The sequence below is a fragment of the Eublepharis macularius genome, chromosome 3, assembly GCF_028583425.1.
Source record: "Eublepharis macularius isolate TG4126 chromosome 3, MPM_Emac_v1.0, whole genome shotgun sequence".
Lineage (NCBI taxonomy): Eukaryota > Metazoa > Chordata > Lepidosauria > Squamata > Eublepharidae > Eublepharis > Eublepharis macularius.
The window spans coordinates 163,458,942-163,478,695 of NC_072792.1; the positions used below are offsets into that span (position 1 = coordinate 163,458,942).

A 19,754-nucleotide genomic window follows, 5' to 3' on the forward strand; every position below is an offset into this window, starting at 1 on the left:
CAGAAGCCAGGCAAATGGTTCCCATTTAAAGCTCCAACCCGCCCCCCACAGCCATGGATCCTTGGGACAGACTTGTCCAGGGGTCCCACCAGGCAACCTTCCTTCACAACTGCCAGCTGTAAAGCCTACCAGTTGCTCCTGACAGACCCCAATTCCCCACCAATGGGGATGTGCCAAAGGGGTCACCATCCTGCTCATTTTCCCATCCTATCCTGCCAGTGATCAAACTATTTACAGCTCCACCATACCGATTACCTTAATCATCCCACAGTGCAACATAGGCAAAAAACACCTTTCTCTGTGTGCCAGTAGGGAAAGGTGAAAAAATGCCTACCTGGCCCTGGTAAATGGCAACCAGCTAATCCTGTACTGCCATAGGGAGGGTGGGTTGGCCAAGTGAAAGGGAGCGACTGCGGGCTGGGGAGGCAGAACTGGCTTAAATGCCTATGGCTCTAACCCCCCAGGTGATACCCGGGTACCTGGGAAGAGACGGCCTGCCTTTACCTCACCGGGAGCAGCAAGCCCAGCCCCTGGCCCCAGCAGCTTGTACTGCCAGCCGGGAGGACAGCATTACCTTCATATTTTCCTCAGAACAACCCTGAAAGGAAGTTTAGGCTGAGTGTGTGTGTGACTGGATCAAAACCACCCAGTGAGCACAGAGGTGATTCAAACTTCAGTCTCCCAGATCACACTCTGAGACTCTAACCACTACACTACATTGAATTTTCATTCTGTAGCAATGAGTCATCCCATACCAGTTGCTCTCCAGCTCATGTCCACTGAGGGAACTGAGGTCAAAGGATGCAAATGAAACGGAGGACATCCCCCAGAAGTTTCATTTCTCCTCACTACTTCTAGGAAACCGAACATTTATTTATTTATTTGCAACAATATACCAGAGCTTGAAATGGGCTGTAAAAGGGGTACCTGAGAAAGGAATGTGGACGGAGTAATTTTTTGAAGGGGGAGAGCTGAAGTTGGAGGAGGGTATTCACATTTATCTCATTTAAAGTCTGGGATTTTTCAATTTAGAATAAAAGACGGTTAAAGAGAAGCATGGTAGAAGTTAATAAAATTACTCTACTGGCCAATTACTCTGCTGCACGTGCAATATTTAACAATAGTTTGAATATTGAATGAGCCGCTCTGCCTGATGCCAAAAGAGCTGCAGCAATAGTAGAGGAAGCAGCAGCAAGAGCAATTAGCCTTTTGGGGGAGTATAACCAAAATTAGATTTATAACAAATGGCAAATACCACCTTTCAGCCTAATGCATTTCACGTTGTTCTCCTTCCCTCGACTGTATCCTCACTAAAACCCTTTGAGGTAGGTCTGGCGGAGGGTGTGTGACTGCCCCAAGATCAGACAGCAACCTGCAGTGGCAGAGCAAGTATTCAAACCTGGATCTCCTTAATCGTAGTCTAGAATTATAACCTAGGATTGCCAGGTTTCCTTACCCTCCTGGTGGGAGGAGGAGGACTCAGCGCTCACATCTTCTGTTTTCTTCGTGATGACGTCACTCCTGGAAGTGATGTCATCACACAGGCACGGAAGCACGCACATGCTTCACTCCGGGCCGATTAGGTCCCCAAACGGACCCAACTTGAGCGTTTTGAAGCCCAAATCGACCCCAAGCCAGTATGAATGGTCCTGTTTATCAGTCCCATTATCATCCTGAAGCTGGTGGCCAATGTTGGAAGTCAGCTTCATTTTCTAATGTGATATGCCTGCCACAAACACCTTAGCTTCCATTGCACATAGCATGGGGTGGGAGGGAAGTGTGTTCTCAAGATCCTGTGGGGCTGGAAGTTCCAGTTCCCTTTATTTTAGCACTTCCAGTCCCATCATTGTCCTGAAGCTGATGGCCAAGTTTGAGAGGCATGGCTTTATTTTCAATGAATTATATGACTGCCACAAATAGACAGCATTTGGTTGCTTTGCAAATGGGGGTGGGGGCAGGGGGTGGGAGTCTGGACTTAATGCGGACTAAAAGGTTCTGATTCCCTTCATTGTTGACTCCTACGATTGTCCTATCATCCTGGTGGCCAGTTTTGAGACTCATAGCTTTATTTTCTGATAGGGTTGTGCCTGCCAACCTTATATTCCATTACAAATAGCATAGGAGATGGGTTTTGGGACCTAATATGGGCCAGAAGGCTCCAGATCACTTCAGTTTTGGCACAGAAACTCCCCCAACCATCCTGATGCAGGTATCCAAGTTTGAGACAACTGGCTTCTGATGAGTTATGCCTGCCGCAGATAGGCAGGTGGATGGATAGACTGATCCTTATTATTATAGATGTTCCTATCCTCTTCTTCTCAGAAAGCCATGCTTCCCAAGTGCATGGAGGCATGATTCAGGTGGGAACATTGGTGTGAAGGGAGAGGGAGCTTAGTCCTTCCCCCACAACCATTTTCTCAACCTGAAATGGCCCAAGGAATCCCGTTATACTGATTTGGCTACACGTCAGTTTCCACAATGGAGCAAATGGCAGCATAATGGGCATGCCAGGAAAAAGATGTGGGGGGGAAGTCTCAGCAATCCCTTCTTATTGGAGACTGGAGGGATAGGGACATGGGGGCACCATCGGAGCATTATGGAATCACTACCAGTTCTTTCTGGAAGTGCTGGCACACCATCATGGTGAAAGCGACTTTGGGATGTCCTCTCCAGCCATACTATTGAGTGGCAGTGGGGGTCAGGGGCTGGGCTGCTGCTGAGAGCCCTCCCTTCTGGCACTGCAGTCTCAGTCCGCATTGGGCCCTGCATACCTGAGAAGCACAGACCTCCCTGAACGTGGCTTTTGAGTTTCCCCAGGGATGCCCCTGGGAGAAACTGAACATGTACCTTCAAAAAGTCTGAAACCCCCAAATCTGGGAAGAAATCTGGCAGGGAGGAATTTGGCAAGAGTCCTAAATGATTATTATCTGCTTTTGCATGATATAAAACCTCTTCCTTTCTTAAGGGGGAAAAAACTCTAGAAGATTGTGAAAAAGAGCCATTCTATTGCCATTGCTCAATGAGGTAATCTTTCTTGTCCTCTCATAGTTAATCGCAGGATGAGTCAGGCCTGGATGAAGCCTTCAAATACTATATAAGCAGAGGATGAACTAAAGGCAGGTCAAGCAAGGGAATAAAGATTGCAGAAGCAGCAGGACCTGTCACTGAGCGCAGAGATGGAAAATCCTCAGCTTCTACTGCTCCTGCTACTAAGTTCCACGTATTCCATCGCCTTCCCTGTGGACACGGGCAGCCATGGTGGAGACATGCAGTTAGTTGAGGTAAATATGAACTTTGAATTGCTGGAATCCAAGCAGAACAAAAGGCATTTTCCTGTGCAACCCTTTGCATTTCACTGATGCCCAGCTGGCTCACTAACTCTCTCTTGGAGTGGTAGTGCCCACACCTGACCAAGTGGTGTACAACAGGCTGGCTTGGCAAGTGGGCTGGCAGACTAGCAGGCTCACTCACCCACCCACCTTCCCTTCCTTTTGGGGGGAGGAAATATGCCCTTCCAGTGTGCCCCAAAACCACACTGCAATGAAGCTGGACTGCCTACTGCCCCAGAGCAGTACCTGTTTGAGGGCAGGCACGGCAGCCCCGGGTGTCACTACTGTCCAGTGGAGAAGAGGTTGGACTGTTAGGGACGGCTTCCCCACAGCGCAGAAGGGGGTGTGTGAGGTCAATCACCTTGCAGGCCAAAAACCCTTGGGGATCTCAATGTTTTCTTTGTAAACAGCCTTATTTAATTTTTAAGTGGTATTCTTAGGCTGGGGAAAGGGAAGGGAAGAGAAGGGTTGTATGAGAGAGGGAATGATGCTGACACCACCTTTCCCTCCCTGTTACCACCATGGCTATAGCACAGCAGCTGCATTCACAGACTCAGCAGCAGATAATACTTGGCTTGAGATGCCTGAGGTCCACAAGGAGGGGCTGAACCTGAATCAGTTAAGCCCAATAAGAAGAATATTGATGCAGGTCATAGGAAACCACAGAGAGGTGTAACAGGTGCTTTGCCACCCAGGTTTCTACCTGCCCCACCAGATGCATCCCTCTCTTGGAATATATAATTCTGCTTTGAACAATGGCCAGTGAGATCTTCTCCTGGCTTCCAAGTATACTTTGAAGCAGTCATTCATCTAGTGAATATGACATCCCATCACAAAGCTTCATGTAAAGCCAATATCTCCAGGTCTTGCAACCGCCACTATCACTAAATAATTTCAGCAGCTCCCTTTTGGCATCCTGCAAGTGGAGCTTGTGTGTCTGCAGACCCCTGTAGGTCCCTGGAAGTTTATTGGAAGTTCCTCTGTTACTAGAAGTTCCTCAGAGCTCTCTCAGGGCCAAGCTACACATGACGAATGACACTTGAACAGCAAGTGTATTTCTCCCTGTTCACTTGCCCTCCACTCAATCCACTTGCCGTTCAAGTGTCATTCATCATGTGTAGCTTGGCTCTCAGCCCCACCCACCTCACGGGCTGATTGTTTTGGGGATAATAATAACATACTTTGTAAACTGCTCTGAGTGGACATTAAGTTGTCCTGAAGGGCGGTATATAAATAGAATGTTATGATGTCATGTTATTATTAGAAGAAAAATAATAGCAGATAGACTTCCCCGCTTACGATGTTTCCTGAGTGTATCATTTTTATGGTCTGTACATTTGGCCTGGCCTGCTCATTAGGTAAACTAAGGGCCAAGCTACAAGTGACAAATGACACTTGAACGGCAAGTGGATTGAGTGGAGCGCAAGTGAACAGGGAGAAACACACTTGCTGTTCAAGTGTCATTCGTCACTTGTAGCTTCACCCTAAGTGCCCTAAAACATTCTGCAGCAAGTGCTCAGTATCAAGTTCTTCATTTAATTGGGAAGAGATACAGAATTGTAGATTTACGTTACAGTTATGTCACTATTGATATCCAGTATTTGTTTTTCTTCTAGAAATATTTAGAAAAGTTCTACAGTCCTGAAGGGGAGGAGGTTCCCCGGTCAAAGTCAAGAAGCTTTAACTCTGTGACGGAAAAGCTGAAAAAAATGCAAAAGTTTTTTGGGCTGGAAGTGACTGGGAAGGTGGATGCTGAAACATTGGGTGTAATGAAGCAGCCCAGGTGTGGGGTACCTGATTTGGGAGGCTTTACCCTCACCGAAGGGAACCCTAAATGGGACAAAACCAATCTGACTTACAGGTAAAGTGGATTTTTGTCAGGAATTAGAGGCTTCGGGCACTCTTTTGCATTCGGGGGTTTAAAGGCTTTCGTTCTCAATGTTCAAGCTTGGCAGGAAGTTCCAATAATATTTTAAAACTATTCTTCTATACAGGTCTACCTAAGCCCATTCATTTCAGTGGGGTTATACATGCTTAACTCTTCAGAGGACTGAGCTGTACCTGTTTTAGGAGGACACTCAGCTGCCACAGTCTGGATTGCCACACCTGAGGGGTTCCATCTGAGCAGAACTTCTGACTTTGTCTAATAGTACTATGTAAACATGCACTCCAGCATATCTTCTGCAACTACTTCTGGGGGATCAGTTTATACAGCTGACACAATCATGTGATTGACTTTTATGTTATATATAATTTTAAAGGATTGAAAAATACACACAAAAACTGGGGGAATCTGAAGTGAGGAGAGCTATCAAGAAAGCATTCAAACTCTGGAGCGATGTGTCACCCCTGACGTTCAAAGAAGAGACTGAAGGCACTGCAGATATAATGATCTCTTTTTACAGAGGAGGTAACCTATCTGTGTTTCTATTGACTTAAGATGCTTTCCCTAAGTAAAAGATTACTTGTGACTGAATTCATTCTACTTTGTTCAGATCATCAGGATAACTCCCCCTTTGATGGACCAGGTTGGACATTGGCTCATGCGTTTCCGCCTGGGGAATTCATAGGTGGAGATGCGCATTTTGATGATGATGAACCATGGGGAGATAAAGGCCCAAGAGGTATGCCTACAAAACATTAACTGAGATCTTTAAAAGTTTCACATTGATGACTCAGGGATATTATTTGTTTTAGACTGATGCTGGCCCCTCCTCTAGGCTCTGTTTAGCCATTGTGGATTTATTATTTATTAACATGTCACTTTTTCTTGAGTAATGCAGCATTCAAAACCGCTTACGCAAAAGTCATAGAAAATAAAAAAATATAACTACTCAAAATCCTAATACATCAAAAGACCCATTCTTAATATTCCTACTACAAGACTCAAAAATGGAGGGAAATACTATACTAGCAAAAAAAAAACCAATATAGAGAGACAAACATTTTAAAAAGCTGGCAACCTGCAGATTAAAATGGTAGCAGCCTCTTCCTTCCCAGTCCCAGGCACAACGTCTTTATATCATCCCTAGCCAAAGGCCGAGTTGCAGCACTGAAGGTGGACTGAGGACCTAAGAGTTTGCTGGCCAAGATGGTGGCAGTCAATGGCAGCAGCAACAGATATCAGCCACTGATGTATTTGCTCTATCATTCTTGTAAAACCCTTGTAACTAGGATGAACCCCTTTGTGATGTTACTTCTTGGAGATCACCAGGGAGTTGGCATTGCTCTGTCGACAACACTGTAGGAATCCTCCCCCTCCCCCCTCCCCAATTCTAAGGTAAATGCCAGAGAGGATTTCTTGGAAGTAATATCACTGGAAATGACTGGAAATGGAAGTGATGTCATGGCGTCAGAGGTGTCACCCCCCTACACACACATTTTTCTCCAGCTCCTCAATAGTCCAAATGCAAGGAATGGGTTGAGGGGAAGATGCAGGAGTTTGCCTGCTATTGGTGGATAATTGGAAAGCTTAATCCTAAATAATCCACTTTAAAACGTAGAGTAACAATCTAAGCTAGTGGCCATCACCAGTGATTTCCATGTATTAATGATGGATCCTATGAAGGAGAACTGAAGTGGGAAAGTCTATTCTACAGCCTGCCCTTCATGGGGTGTCCATAGTCTTAGGCAGTGGTCCTAGCCTTCCTTTCTTTGGTTCCTTCGTTAAAAAAATGCCAATGCCAACCCTCGCTGGCTTAATCTTGAATCCCAAGCCATGAGATAAGCCATGAGTTGTTCTTGAGGAAAGCAATTCCTTGCTTCTCCCCTCCCACTGCAGACTTCTGCGCCAGCAAAACTGTGCTCCTATTGGTCCCTGAACCCCCAGGAATGGTGTGGGGAAAAGGGGGGAAGTCTGCAGCTGGGAGAGAAGATCAGTGAAAACTGCTTGCCCCTAGAAGTGCTTCTATATATCAACAGAATGACTGTTACTTACCTCTCCAACCTGAGGTGATTTTATTAAATGATTGGCATCATATTCCCATCCCGAAAGAAAGGAAATCTTTAATAGCATAACTGTTGGCAGTGGGTAAATCTGTTATTGCTGCAGCCTGGAAGAGTAAACAAAGCCCAACTATTTCTAATTGGTTACTAAGGGTCTGGGACCAATTTATTTTGGCAAAGCAAACAGATTAAATTAAAGAGCATGAGAACCCAGACTACAAATTGCAATTCATTGAATTTTGGCTCCCGATTTTGGAATTGTTGACAACAGATGATTATATTTAAAAACTTGTTAAACCTAAAGACTATTTTGATGTTCTACTCAGTTTGTAAGGTCGCTCCTAACCAAATTGTATAAGTCTCCAAGGCAATTATTGTATATTCTTGTTTATATTATTACTCAGTTTAACTGGACAGATGTTGACTAATTGGTTTATATGTTAATGTGTTGCTTGTTATAATGCTGATCCTTCAGGGGAAGCGCACAAAGGATTGAAACCTTTGAGAGCAATGGAAATAGGACATGAGACTGAATCAAGTCCAATTAATTTAAGGATTCCCAGTAACGTCCACTTTTCCTTGGACTGTGCTCTGGAACTTCTACCTGCCGATTATATTTTCTGCCTCTATGCAGTGGCCCCAAGTTGAATACTAGAATAGTACATCTTATTTTGACATTGAAGCTGCTCATTGTTCTTTTGAATAAAGACACGATTTTTTATCTTGCTTTCAGGCACCAACCTGTTTCTAATTGCTGCCCATGAGTTTGGACATTCACTGGGTCTGTCCCACTCCTCTGACCTTGGAGCACTGATGTACCCCACCTATACTTACGTAGAACCGAGCTCATTTCAACTTTCTCAGGATGATATCAATGGCATTCAGGCCATCTATGGTAAAGGCACACCATATTTTCTTTTAATGAATTTGGTTATGGACACTTTAAAAGTTATTACTTGTAGAACATCACTATAGTTTACTTGCTTGCAATTTAATGTTTCCCGGAAATGGATATAGTCCATTGCTGCTCTTCCTGACCCTACTTACACACGAACATGATATCAGATAACATTACCACGTGTGTTTGGAAATGGCATAGAGTGTGATGTGGAGGGGAGAAGGGGCTTCACCCCATCCCCCACCCCCATTGCTGTTTTCCCAAGCCAAAATGGCCACAGAAGCTCTATTTGATTTTTGATTTCATGGGCTCTGACTGAAGTGCATTACATCCCAGAGTGGGGCAAATAAGCCCATTGGTATAGGCATTTCAGCTTAGGAAAATGGTGCAGGGGGAATGAGTGATGCCTCTCGTCTTCCACACGCCAAGTTCCACCATACTTGGGTTCTTTGGATCACTGATGTCACATTTATCTATGAATTGGGTTGTGAAATCCCAACATAAAACTCATGGCAGGTGTCATGTTTAATTTGGCCCTGGCAAGACCCGAGTACAAATTCCCACTCTACAATGTGTCTTTCTCACTCCCCCGCCCCTTCTCCCTAACTCAAATTTTTGGAACCTTTTGGAAATTTTGGAATTTTGAAAACATGGGTGAGGAACACAAGAAAATGGCTGTCGTGGGGCATGCAGCCAATCACAAAATGGCTGTGATGAGGCCTGGGGCCAAATAGCAAATATTGGGAGACACCCATCCATGAATCCTCTTGCAATGGAGGTAGCCATTTACCAAACAGATGCTCCCTGCAGATACAGAGATGTTTTCTCCTGGGGCTTTTCTGAAGCACCAGTGAGGTGGAAGAGAGCCAGAATGACTCTTTGTTTTGGAAAAGAAGGATCTGGAAGCCAACAAACCTACAGGCTCCATGTTGGGGATCAGTGAGGATAAAATGGAGAGGGAAGAACTACATATGCTGCCCTGAGTTCCTTGGAGTAAAAGCAGAGTAAAAATGTAACGGGTTAATATAAGAAAACTACCTGACACTTTGTGCCCATGTATTTCTGAATGGAAATAATTTAAATAAAAGAGGAATAACTTAATAACTGTTCATATAGTACCTGATATATCTCTCATCCCTTCCCCACATACTTGGCCTTTGTTCAACTGAATCCAATTTCAGACATGAAGTCCCATCTCTAAGATCATACTTAGTGTCCACTTTCCACATGATTTGTACTTTTTCTTCTCTTTAGGAAAATCGCAGAACCCACAACAACCAACTGGACCCATCACACCAAAAGCTTGTAGCCCTAGAACAACTTTTGATGCTGTTACCACCTTACGTGGAGAAATCATGTTCTTTAAAGACAGGTAACTTGAGAACGTGACATCACTTCCAGGTGACTCTCTTGGAATCCTGACAATTTCTATGTTCTTTACCACAGAGATCTGGGGAATTCCTAACGCTATTCCCCCCTTCATTTTTTGTCCTATTACGGAAATCATCAAGAGCCGTTGATTGTGGCTTTGAGTAGGAAAACAACAAGCCTATCGATTCACTCTACCCAGCAGTATAGCGTGGTCCATGGACGCCAGGGGCAGGTGGTGGTGATCCTCACCCCTCACCTTTGTGATGTCATCGTGCAGGAGCGCCCCCCCTTACCTGGTTCGGGACACTCCCCATTCCTTTCTGCTTCACCGCAGCTGCCCATGCCACCACTGGGCGCCAAGCTGACAATAGCAGCATGGGCAGCTGCAGCAAAGAGGTAAGGGGTGGGAAGGCTTGCCTCCCTGCCTGCCACACTGCCCGAGAACCCGGCTGCTGAGGCAGGCAGCAGTGGCGAAGGTGCAGGGAGGCGGGCTGCCTCCCTGCTTGCTTCCCCACCTGCCGTGCCATCTGAGTGCTCAGCTCACTGGTTGCCGAGGCCAGTGAAGGGGCAGGGAGGTGAGCGGGGAGGCAGGCCACCTGCCACACCCCTGGAACATCCAGCTCGCTGGGCACCAAGCCAGGCAGCAGCGGTGAAGGGACACTCCGGGGGTGGGGCGTGGACATGGTGCCCCCTCAAAATTTTATGCTCGGAATGGCCACACCCCTGGACCCCCCATGCTATGCCTCTGACCCCACCTAAGTTTGAGGGGAATGGTTATTAAATGATGAACTTGCAACTGTCATTAAAATAACATAAGGTGGTTTTCAGAATTTGAAGCTTCTGTTTTTTTAAAAAAAAATCAATTGTAGTTAATGGTAGTACTGCTCCAGATGCTACCTATCTGATTACCTAGCTCCACTCATCTAAAATTCTCTGTAGCTTGAGGCTGAATTTTTCACAATCATATTTTACAATGCTTACATAGAAATTCCCCTCTGTAGCTGCAATGGCTGTGAAAATGAAATGCTTGTACTGCTTTACAGTTGTGAAAGGAGCAAAGAATAATGTCTGTAAAGATGCTCCTTCTAAATAAAAATATCTAAACTTACAAATAACTGATATCATTTAAATCATACAAACAGGACATTAAAATAAAGGCACATAGATAAGAGCTGCTGAAAGGAATTCTTGACCTTTTATGAATTACTAAGAAATTGCTTATTTTCCAGGCATTTCCAGGAAATGCAGCAGCTCCACCTAGTGAGGAAGTCTGGCTATGGTTCTGCCATCCTCCATTATCTAAAACACTCTAAATTCCTCTACAGGAAGACAGGAGGGAAGGCAGCATGGTATTGCCCTATCTCATTAGATATCAGAAGCTAAGCAGGGTCAGTACTTGGATGGGAGACTACCAAGGAAGACTCTGTAAAGGAAGACAATGACAAACCACCTCTGCTCATTTGCCTTGACAACGCCTTGCTGGGGTTGCCATAAGTCAGTTGTGTGACTCGATTTCACTTTACAGAAAAGACCAGGGATAATACAAATATCATAGATGCTGGGGCATGTTAAAGAAACCAAAAGATCCATATGATACACATAACTAAAAAGTCACCATCTTAGCCGATCACGCTCTTTCAGCATAACCTACCTCACAGAGTTGTTCTGAGAATAAAATAGAGGAGGGAAGGGAGGGAGATAATAATGAGAGAGATGGACAAAATGCACCTCTCTCTCAGGGCTTCATCATCTCATTTATCAAATCAATCGGTTGCCTGAAGAGCCACTAAGTTACTTGCCTATGTAAGATGCCAGACCATTTCTAATATGCATTCTCTAACTTAAAATTAGGTTTCTCTGGCACAAATCCCATCGCTTTCCAGATATAGAATTCCAGTTCATTTCCGGCTACTGGCCAAGTTTGTCTTCCGGAGTAGATGCTGCCTATGAAAGTTATGAAAATGACCAAGTTCTTCTTTTTAAAGGTAATCACTGGCAATTCTTAAGTTTTTCTCCCATATAAAACTTCTGGATTTAAGGTCTGATACAAAGTAGGCAAGCCACCGTTCTAAGTGACCAGGGTGGAGTCTCTCCCTCTAGTCAGACTCAGCCCTGAACTCACTTCATCACCCTCTGGTAGGATTGCCAGGCCAGGAGTTTGGGGGCAGGAGCATGGGGGTGGCAACGTATGTACCATTATATCACTTCAGGAAAAAAACACAAATGATGTCATGTTGCTCTAGGAATGACCAGAAATTCTATTTTCAAACTAAGATTGCCAACTCTGGGTTGGAAAATTCCTGGAAATTTGGGTTGGGGTGGGGGAACTGACCTCAGCAAAGTATAATGCCATAGATCCCACCTGTGAAAGCAGTCATTTTCTCCAGGGGAACCAATCTTTGCCATCTGAAGATCAGCTGTAATTCCAGATTTCCAGGCCGCACCTGGAGGCTGGCAACTCTAGGTAAAGCCACAGATTTTCTGCTGATTTCCAGAACAATGTGACATCACTTCCAGGTTTTCCCTGGAAGTGATTTCATAACATCTGCAGTGCCAGTGCTCCCCCCCCTTCAACCACCATTTAGAGCCAAACTAGACATGACACCTAACATGTGGAGGACACGCGTTGGTTTCCCGTAAGTTTCCATGGGAAATGTCACGAGAAAGAACTTCTGCTAGGGAGAAGAGGAAGAGAATCTCTCTTCTCCCTGGCAGAGATTCCTTCACTAGGCATCTGGTTTAGTCCTTGCTCTCCTAAATGTACTCCTCTGGCTGTGGAGTGCACTTAGTGGAGCAAGGGGAGCGCACTGGCAGCTGCGAGAGGGAGCCAATTGTGCCAGCAGCAGTCAGAGGGAGCTGGCAGCAGTGAGCAACTCCCTCTCCCTCTTGCCGCCTTGCTCCCCTTGCTCTCCTGAATGCACTCGGGAGCCGAACGTGCTGGTGACGGCCAGAGGGAAAGGGAGCTGCTTACCGCTGCCAGCTCCCTCTGACGGCCACTGGCACGATTGGCTCCCTCTCACCGTCATCAGTGGACTCGTCTCCCAAGTGCATTCAGATGAGCAAGGGGAGCACACTGGCAGCTGCGAGAGGGAGCTGATCATGCCGGCGGCAGTCAGAGGGAGCTGACAGCAGTGAGCGGCTCTCTCTCAACGCCGCTAGTGCGCTCCCTTTGCTCCCTGAAATGCACTCCACAGCCAGAGGAGTGCATTTAGGGGAGCAAGGACTAGACCAGATGCCTAGAGAAAGAATGTCTGCCAGGGGGAAGAGGGATTCTCTCCTTCTTCTCCCTGGCAGAAGTTCTTTCTCACTACATGTGGAAACTTGTGGGAAACTGACGCGTGTCCTCCACATGTCAGGCATCATGTCTAGTTCAGCTCTCAGAGTGGCAGCAGGCAATAAGGTCTGACAGTGAAAGAGCTCCCACCACAACAGGAAACCCACCATCCGGAATGCAAGAACAGCATGCCTGTCCCAATTGCCATGCTGTGGCTCTGGGCCTTTGTTCTACTTGTTGTCCGCTCTCCCTGCAAGCAGGCCTTGCTGCTGCCTACATTACCAGTGCCATTACCAGTGCAAGGCCATGGAAGCTGGGATGGGCTGAGGGGAACTGCCTGCTTCATTTCTGCCCTCCTTATTGATGAAGATCGCAAGCAAGTAAACCACTTCTGTGCTTGCATCTCTCTGCATTCCTTTTGCCAGCAAAAGCTCTATTGTGATGTTGTTTCCATCTCCTCTTTGGAAGGGAGGAAACTTCGTTTTCCTACATACTTCTACCCAGTAAGGAAGAATTCTTCAACTTTGTTCTGGAATCATCAATTCTGTTCCTTCCAGGGGAAACAAGACTAACAGTGCAATCCAGTTACTCCACTCTAAACCCAATGATTCCAATGGGCTTAGGCTGGAGTAATTTTGCTTGGGATTGCAGTGTATATTACTGATGGATTTTCTAGTGGACATTTCCTACCAACCTACCTCTCATACAATAGGAGGCACAACCGGCAGAAAACATTTAATTGTGTGTTTCTTTTTAGGAAACAAATATTGGGCTCTAAATGGTCAGGATATTGTGCGTGGCTATCCTAAAAGAATCACTCATCTGGGGTTCCCCCAATACATTAAGCAAATTGATGCTGCATTCAGTGTTCCAGAGACTGGGAAGACATATTTCTTCATTGGTAGCAAGTACTGGAGGTACAGTGAAATATTCTGCACTCATAATATCTTCAGCTTTCTAACTGATTATTATACATTCAGGGCAGAGCACTGGTTTTTCTTTCATATATATTCATAGATATTTATTCAAAATGGTGTGCTTGTGCCTTAATTTTAGCCCCGGTCAAGCTGAACCAAATCAGACAAGCTGAAGTTCCCAGTACAGGATTGTATCTTTAATTTTTCAATATAATGTTTTTATTTAATTATGCAATTTTAAATCAAATTCTTTGATCAAGAGCGTTATGTTCCCTGGGAATATATTCCTGAGGAAATTGCTTGGAGAAGAAGAAATGATCTAAAATATAAACTTCTTTGTTGCCGTCTCAGTGAGGATATAAATTTTTTAAAAAATAAAATATGTAATAATCTTTTAGTATGATTTTAAGTATCTTACTGAATCATTTTAGATTATTTTGTTTTTGGTGGCTCTAACTGTTGTGATAACAATCAGATTTTCATGTGGCTTCATCCTCTTTGAGCCAGAGGAGTTAGCCGTGTTAGTCTGTAGTCGCAAAATAGTAAAGAGTCCAGTGGCACCTTTAAAACTAACCAACTTATTTGTATCATAAGCTTTTGAGAACCACAGTTCTCTTTGTCAGATGCAACAACTGACAAAGAGAACTGTGGTTCTCAGAAGCTTATCCTCTTTGAGGTAACTTAATAAAACTTTTTTTTCACATTGTTATATGTCCTCTTTTTCAGATATGATGAATACAGTCAATCCATGGAAAAAGGCTATCCCAGATATGTAGCCCGTGACTTCAGAGGAGTTGGCCCCAAAATTGATGCAGCTTTGAGGCATAATGGTATGTTTTGGAGAGGGGATGATTGTTACAATCTGCATTACACAATGGGGATTGATAATGGAATTCAACATGCTTTAAAGAATCACATTATTAACATTTTTAATTTCAGTTTAGAAAAGCAGTAGGGAATGTAAACTACGAATAGTGGAAAGGCCAACCTTTTTTTTCAGTGGGCTTTCTCAGAGTGCAAAAAATATTGGCAGAGAGTTGAAGAAACCTCCAGTCTGAACCCCAAAATTCAGCTTCAAAAACCACATCAAGCCCATCCAGACCACCAATTGTTGCTTGTATGTTTTTCAGTACTTGTACATGTAAAGTATAAAGAAAATGTGTGACTGTCCAGATACTTGGAAAACATACAATAGCCATGTATCTTGGGAGCTCTGAAAGGGGAGAAGGGTCAAGAAGACCGTTGGTCTGTAGAAGAAAAGCAAGATTAGAGTCCAGTACCACTGTAAAGACCAACAAGATTTTCAGGGTACAAGTCAAATCCCACTTCTGATAGCTTGTATCTGAAGAAGGGAGCTTTGACTCTCGAAAGCTTATACCCTGAAAATCTTGTTGGTCTTTAAGGTGCTGCTGGACTTGAATCTTGAGGGTCAAAGAGAGTTGGTGGTAGAGCTGCCAACTCCAGATTGGGAAAAACAATCTGTGGTTCCTGCAGATAGATCTTAGGGGATATAATGCAATAAAGGCTACTTTACAATGCAGCAATTTTCTTCAAGGGAATTGATTGCAAATCAGTTATAATTCTGGGAGACCTACAGGCCCCACCTGTAGGATGGCAACCCGGGCAGGAGACAAGGAGAGAAAAGAGCAAAGGCCAACAGTAGAAGTGTGGCATACGAGATGTAGCCTAATGTAGAGAAGAGGTTTGGGTGTGTTTGAAAACACAACTCACTGCGCATGTCAAAGCTACCTGTTGTATAGAATGCCTCAATGTACAGAGATACTGGCTGTTTTCAATGTACAGAGATACTGGCCGTTTCCATTAATCAGCACAAACTCCCATAAAACAGTGTCTTCGTAGTGCGATTTCGCGTGAGAAGGCTCTGTCTTTCGGGTCTTTCGTGCGATGTTCCACAGGCAGGTAAGACATGTGGAAACAGCCGCTGTTTCTTCACATGCTGCTGTTTATCTAAGGAATTGATCATCCCTCCCCATATTACTGTGAGGCACAGACTGAGAGACTAAATGCTCCAACGTCACCCACAGCCAAAACAGACGAGACGCCTGATGCGTGGAGGACACTTGTAGGCTTCTCACAAGGTTCCACGGGAAGTGTAGTGAGAAAGAACCCCTGCTAGGGGGAAGAGGGAGAGAATCCCTCTTCTCCCTGGTAAAGATTCTTTCTCTAGGCATCTCGTCTAGTTTGCACAGCTCCCTCTTGCTGCTGCCAGCTCCCCTTGCTCCTCTAAAAATACTCTGCAGACAGAGGGAGCTGAGCGTGCGAACGGTGGCAAACAGGAGCTGATTGCGCCAGCAGTGGTCAGAGGAAGCTGACAGCGGCGATAGGCTCCTTGTCCCTCTTGCCCCTGCCAGTGCACTCCCCTTGCTCCCCTAAATGCATTCAGCAGCCAGAGGGAGCCAAGCCGAGTGCGCTGGTGGGGGCAAAAGGGACGAGGAGCCTATCACCGCTGCCAACTCCCTCTGACTGTTGCGGGCGCAATCAGCTCCCGCTTGCCGCTGTCCACATGCGCAGCTCCCTCTGTCTGCAGAGTGCTTTTAGAGGAGCAAGGGGAGCTGGCAGCAGCAAGAGGGAGCGGTGCAAACTAGACAAGATGCCTAGAGAAAGAATCTCTACCAGGGAGAAGACGGATTCCCTCCCTCTTCTCCCTAGCAATCTTGCGAGAAAATGACGAGTGTCCTCCATGCATCAGGCTTCTCATGAGACATCTTAATTGCAGAGTGGAGAGTTGAACTGACATCTTGGCTTTAGTCCAACTCCACTACAGTACATTGATCGCTCTTCAGTATTGCAAACACACTTGAAGACTAATCTATACTAAGATCAGGTCTACTTCTACAATGTTACTGCAACTTGGAGAGCAGTGAAGTAGAAGAGATTAGTTGCTTCATTGCAAACCGTATTTCTCCACATGTCCTAACTCTACGTAACAGTCAGAGTATCCCTCTGCATAGCTGAAGCTTTTGTTTTCTTTTCCAAATATGATCAGTCAGGAGAAAGAGACCTTTTAAAATGTTCATTTATTGCTATTTCTCTTCCAGGGTACACCTATTTTTTCCAAGGAACAAAACAGATCCAGTTTGACCTTAACAGCAAAAGGATTGTTCGAGATGATCAAAGAAGCAATGCCTGGCTAGGCTGTTAAGATTCCTCTGTTCAGTACAACCTCATATGCCTAATCTTGCTTTGGAGGCACGGTTCTTCCTCTTTTATTGAGCATTCAAAGATTATACCTGGCAATCAGCAAGTTTTGGCTGAACTGGGGCTCTAAAATGCTTTGGTAATATATTATGTTGTAACAGGGTTCATTCTGCTGTTTCCATGAAGAGGAAAGCTCTATGTGCTTCTTTTATGAAGATGTGATAGCATTGCTATACAACCAAGACTGTGATCACTCCACAGTCTCTCCCAGGCAATCCTTATGGATACAGAGAAAGAATTGAATAAATTCACTATTTTTACAGTCTTTGTCCATCATTTGAATTCTTATGACTCTCTGTGTTAATGAATAACTCTTAGCTGAAAGTATGTACTGGATCTCTTAGCTGAAAATCTCTCAGTATGGTATATTTGCAGGTGGGAGAAACCATGAAGGACTTCTTATTTTGTGTGTATGTGCTACATTTAATAAAGCCCAGCATTCTCTTTTGGGTAGGTAGATGGATATTTAGAGGACTGTCTCACATCCCACACTCCTCCACAACAGGGAAAACACAAATAATTATTTAATGGCCCTAAAAGTACTTCAGTACACTAGCCAGCTTACATCATTCTCTGTACAATAGCAGCTTACATTATTTGCCTGACCTCCATTTTATTCTCACATCAACAACCCTGTGTGGTATACTAGGCCAGTATTTCCCAACCTGTGGGTTGCAACCCAAAATTGGATCATAAAGTCTGAGGAAGTGGGTTGAAGGCTCTTGTAGACTTATGGTGGCCATTCCCTTTCCCTCCTTGCCTGGTTAGGGTTGCCAGGTGCCAAAAGTCCCCCAGTGGGAGACTGGGACACTGGCACTTACCCTGCGCCGGCTATGTACTTATCTATTGCATGCGGGTGCGGCACACACGTGTGCTTCTGGCATGCATGATGCCATCACTTCTGGGAAGTGATGTCATCAAGGAGGTCAAAGGTGGCCCAGAAGCATGTGCATGCTCCCCAAAGGGCTGAATCGCCCCCCCCCCCGCCCCCCGCAGGCCCAATTCGGCCCCAAATGGACCTGTTGCAAGGCACGGGAGCACGCTACAGTGGAGTGCGGGGGCACACTGTGCTTCCCGGGGGTGTGCCCGTGTCTGTTCAGGTAAGTGGGGGTAGGGGGAGAAGGTGGAGCAGGGGATTCCCCACCCCCGGCGGGGGGAATGGCAAGCCTATTTCTGGTGCCTAGCCGAAGCAATTGCAAAGAAAACGTTAAATGGATTTACAGAATCCTGCTTCTGTGAGGCCTGGAATGACAGTCCCCAAAGTGGATTGACAGCCCTTGAGAATGGAAACAGTGCTCTGGGACTGGAATGACAGCCTTCAAGTTGGAATGAGGGTTGCTGGGATTCGAATCAGTTCTTTGCAACTAGAATCACAAATCTTAGAGTGGAATGAAATATGTTACATTTTAATTAACGTTTCTGGAGTTTGTACAATGGTCCCCGAATCAGCTCGGCCTCATCCGTTATCCTGCTTATCAGCTGTTCATTTCCTTCTAGGGTCATGAAGTTGGTATCAGCAGCCTCATTCTGCACTGTTGACAAGTATACATCTTGTCAGATCTGTTTCCCTCCCATCCTCCATGTTCTTGTAATATATCATCCTACTCTAGAGGTTGTCATTTTAGGCTCAGAGCAGGTTTCTCAAAATCCATTCCACATTTCTTTGCAACATTTGTGTACTAAAATAGAGGTCATGCAAGTTAATTGGCATTCCTGGCTCCCATCATAACCAGTGCACCTTCAGATATCTCCCATTTTTCCCAATGGATATTGAGCAAACTTGCTGTTACCGTGCATGAAATGATGGCTGCCAAAAACCTATTGTCCAAAACTCATGTGGCCATAGATCAAAAGTTCACCATACCAAGTAAATCTGAACTTGTGGGACACCAAACGAAAAAGGTTGAGTACCAGTGCATTAGGCTAAGAGAGTGTGACTGAGCCAAGGTCACCCAGCAAGCTTCTATGGCAAATCGAATATTTCAACCTGGGGCACTCAGGTGGCAAGTTGTGAATGTGGTGATGTTCCCTTGTTGAACTTTTCCCCCTGATCCCTTAGGGCCAAAAGCCTGTGCTGTAGTTTCAGTTTCACTTTCCCTTTGGGTTGTTGGCTGTTTGTTTCTGCTCAGCAGAAGCCGGGAACGGCCCTAGTTTTGTTCCAAGAAAACTTTCAATCCTTCTGGCATGTGTGCTTATGGAACTATTACACAGGTCCTTGGCCGATTCCAGACAACTAACCAGAAGGCGCTTCATGCCGCCATGTTCCGGATCGTGATGGGGAAAACGCGAAATATTGCATTTTCTCATGTGAGTTTGGTGCGACATCGCACCAAACTCGCGTGAGAAAACGCGATATTTCGCGTTTTCCCTGTCGCGATCTGGAACATGGCGGCATGAAGCGCCTTCCAGTTAGTCGTCTGGAATCGGCCCTAGTCAGACACTCTAAACACTACAGCACACTGGCTTGGACAGAGCAAGGAAATTGTTAACCCCCCTTTGCTTTGTTACTAGGGTTGCCAGCCTCCAGATGGTAGCTGGAAATCTCCCAGAATTACAACAGATCTCCAGGCAGCAGAGATCAGTTCTCCTGAAGAAAATGGTTGCTATGAAGAGTGAACTCAATGGCATTATACCCCATTGAGGCCCCTACCCTCCCCAAACCCCACCCTCTCCAGGCTCCTCACCCCAAATCTCCAGGAATTTCCCAGCCTGGACCTGGAAACCCTATTTGTTACAGAAGGACACTTCCCCCCCCCGCCCTCTCTGTACGTGCTGCTTGTCCCTTGCCTCTGTGGGGCAAA

At 45.4% G+C, this 19,754-nt stretch overlaps 1 protein-coding gene across 1 annotated transcript; it reads left to right on the forward strand.

Moving 5' to 3' along the window:
- Nucleotides 1-3,176: 3,176 nt before the first annotated feature.
- Nucleotides 3,177-16,897, forward strand: LOC129325647 (interstitial collagenase-like). The gene is made up of 10 exons (XM_054973449.1): nt 3,177-3,281; nt 4,946-5,190; nt 5,591-5,739; nt 5,825-5,953; nt 8,008-8,169; nt 9,427-9,544; nt 11,395-11,528; nt 13,575-13,734; nt 14,461-14,564; nt 16,794-16,897. Exons 1-10 carry the CDS (start codon nt 3,177-3,179, stop codon nt 16,895-16,897), a joined length of 1,410 nt encoding a protein of 469 aa, XP_054829424.1.
- The last annotated feature ends 2,857 nt before the right edge of the window (nt 16,898-19,754 follow it).

Bases quoted from the DNA above. Each gene is read 5' to 3' on its own strand.
- LOC129325647 (XM_054973449.1), top strand. From the start codon at position 3,177: ATGGAAAATCCTCAGCTTCTACTGCTCCTGCTACTAAGTTCCACGTAT. The intron at 5,191-5,590 runs GTAAAGTGGATT...ATAATTTTAAAG, and splicing joins AAAACCAATCTGACTTACAG to GATTGAAAAATACACACAAA. The intron at 13,735-14,460 runs GTACAGTGAAAT...CCTCTTTTTCAG, and splicing joins ATTGGTAGCAAGTACTGGAG to ATATGATGAATACAGTCAAT.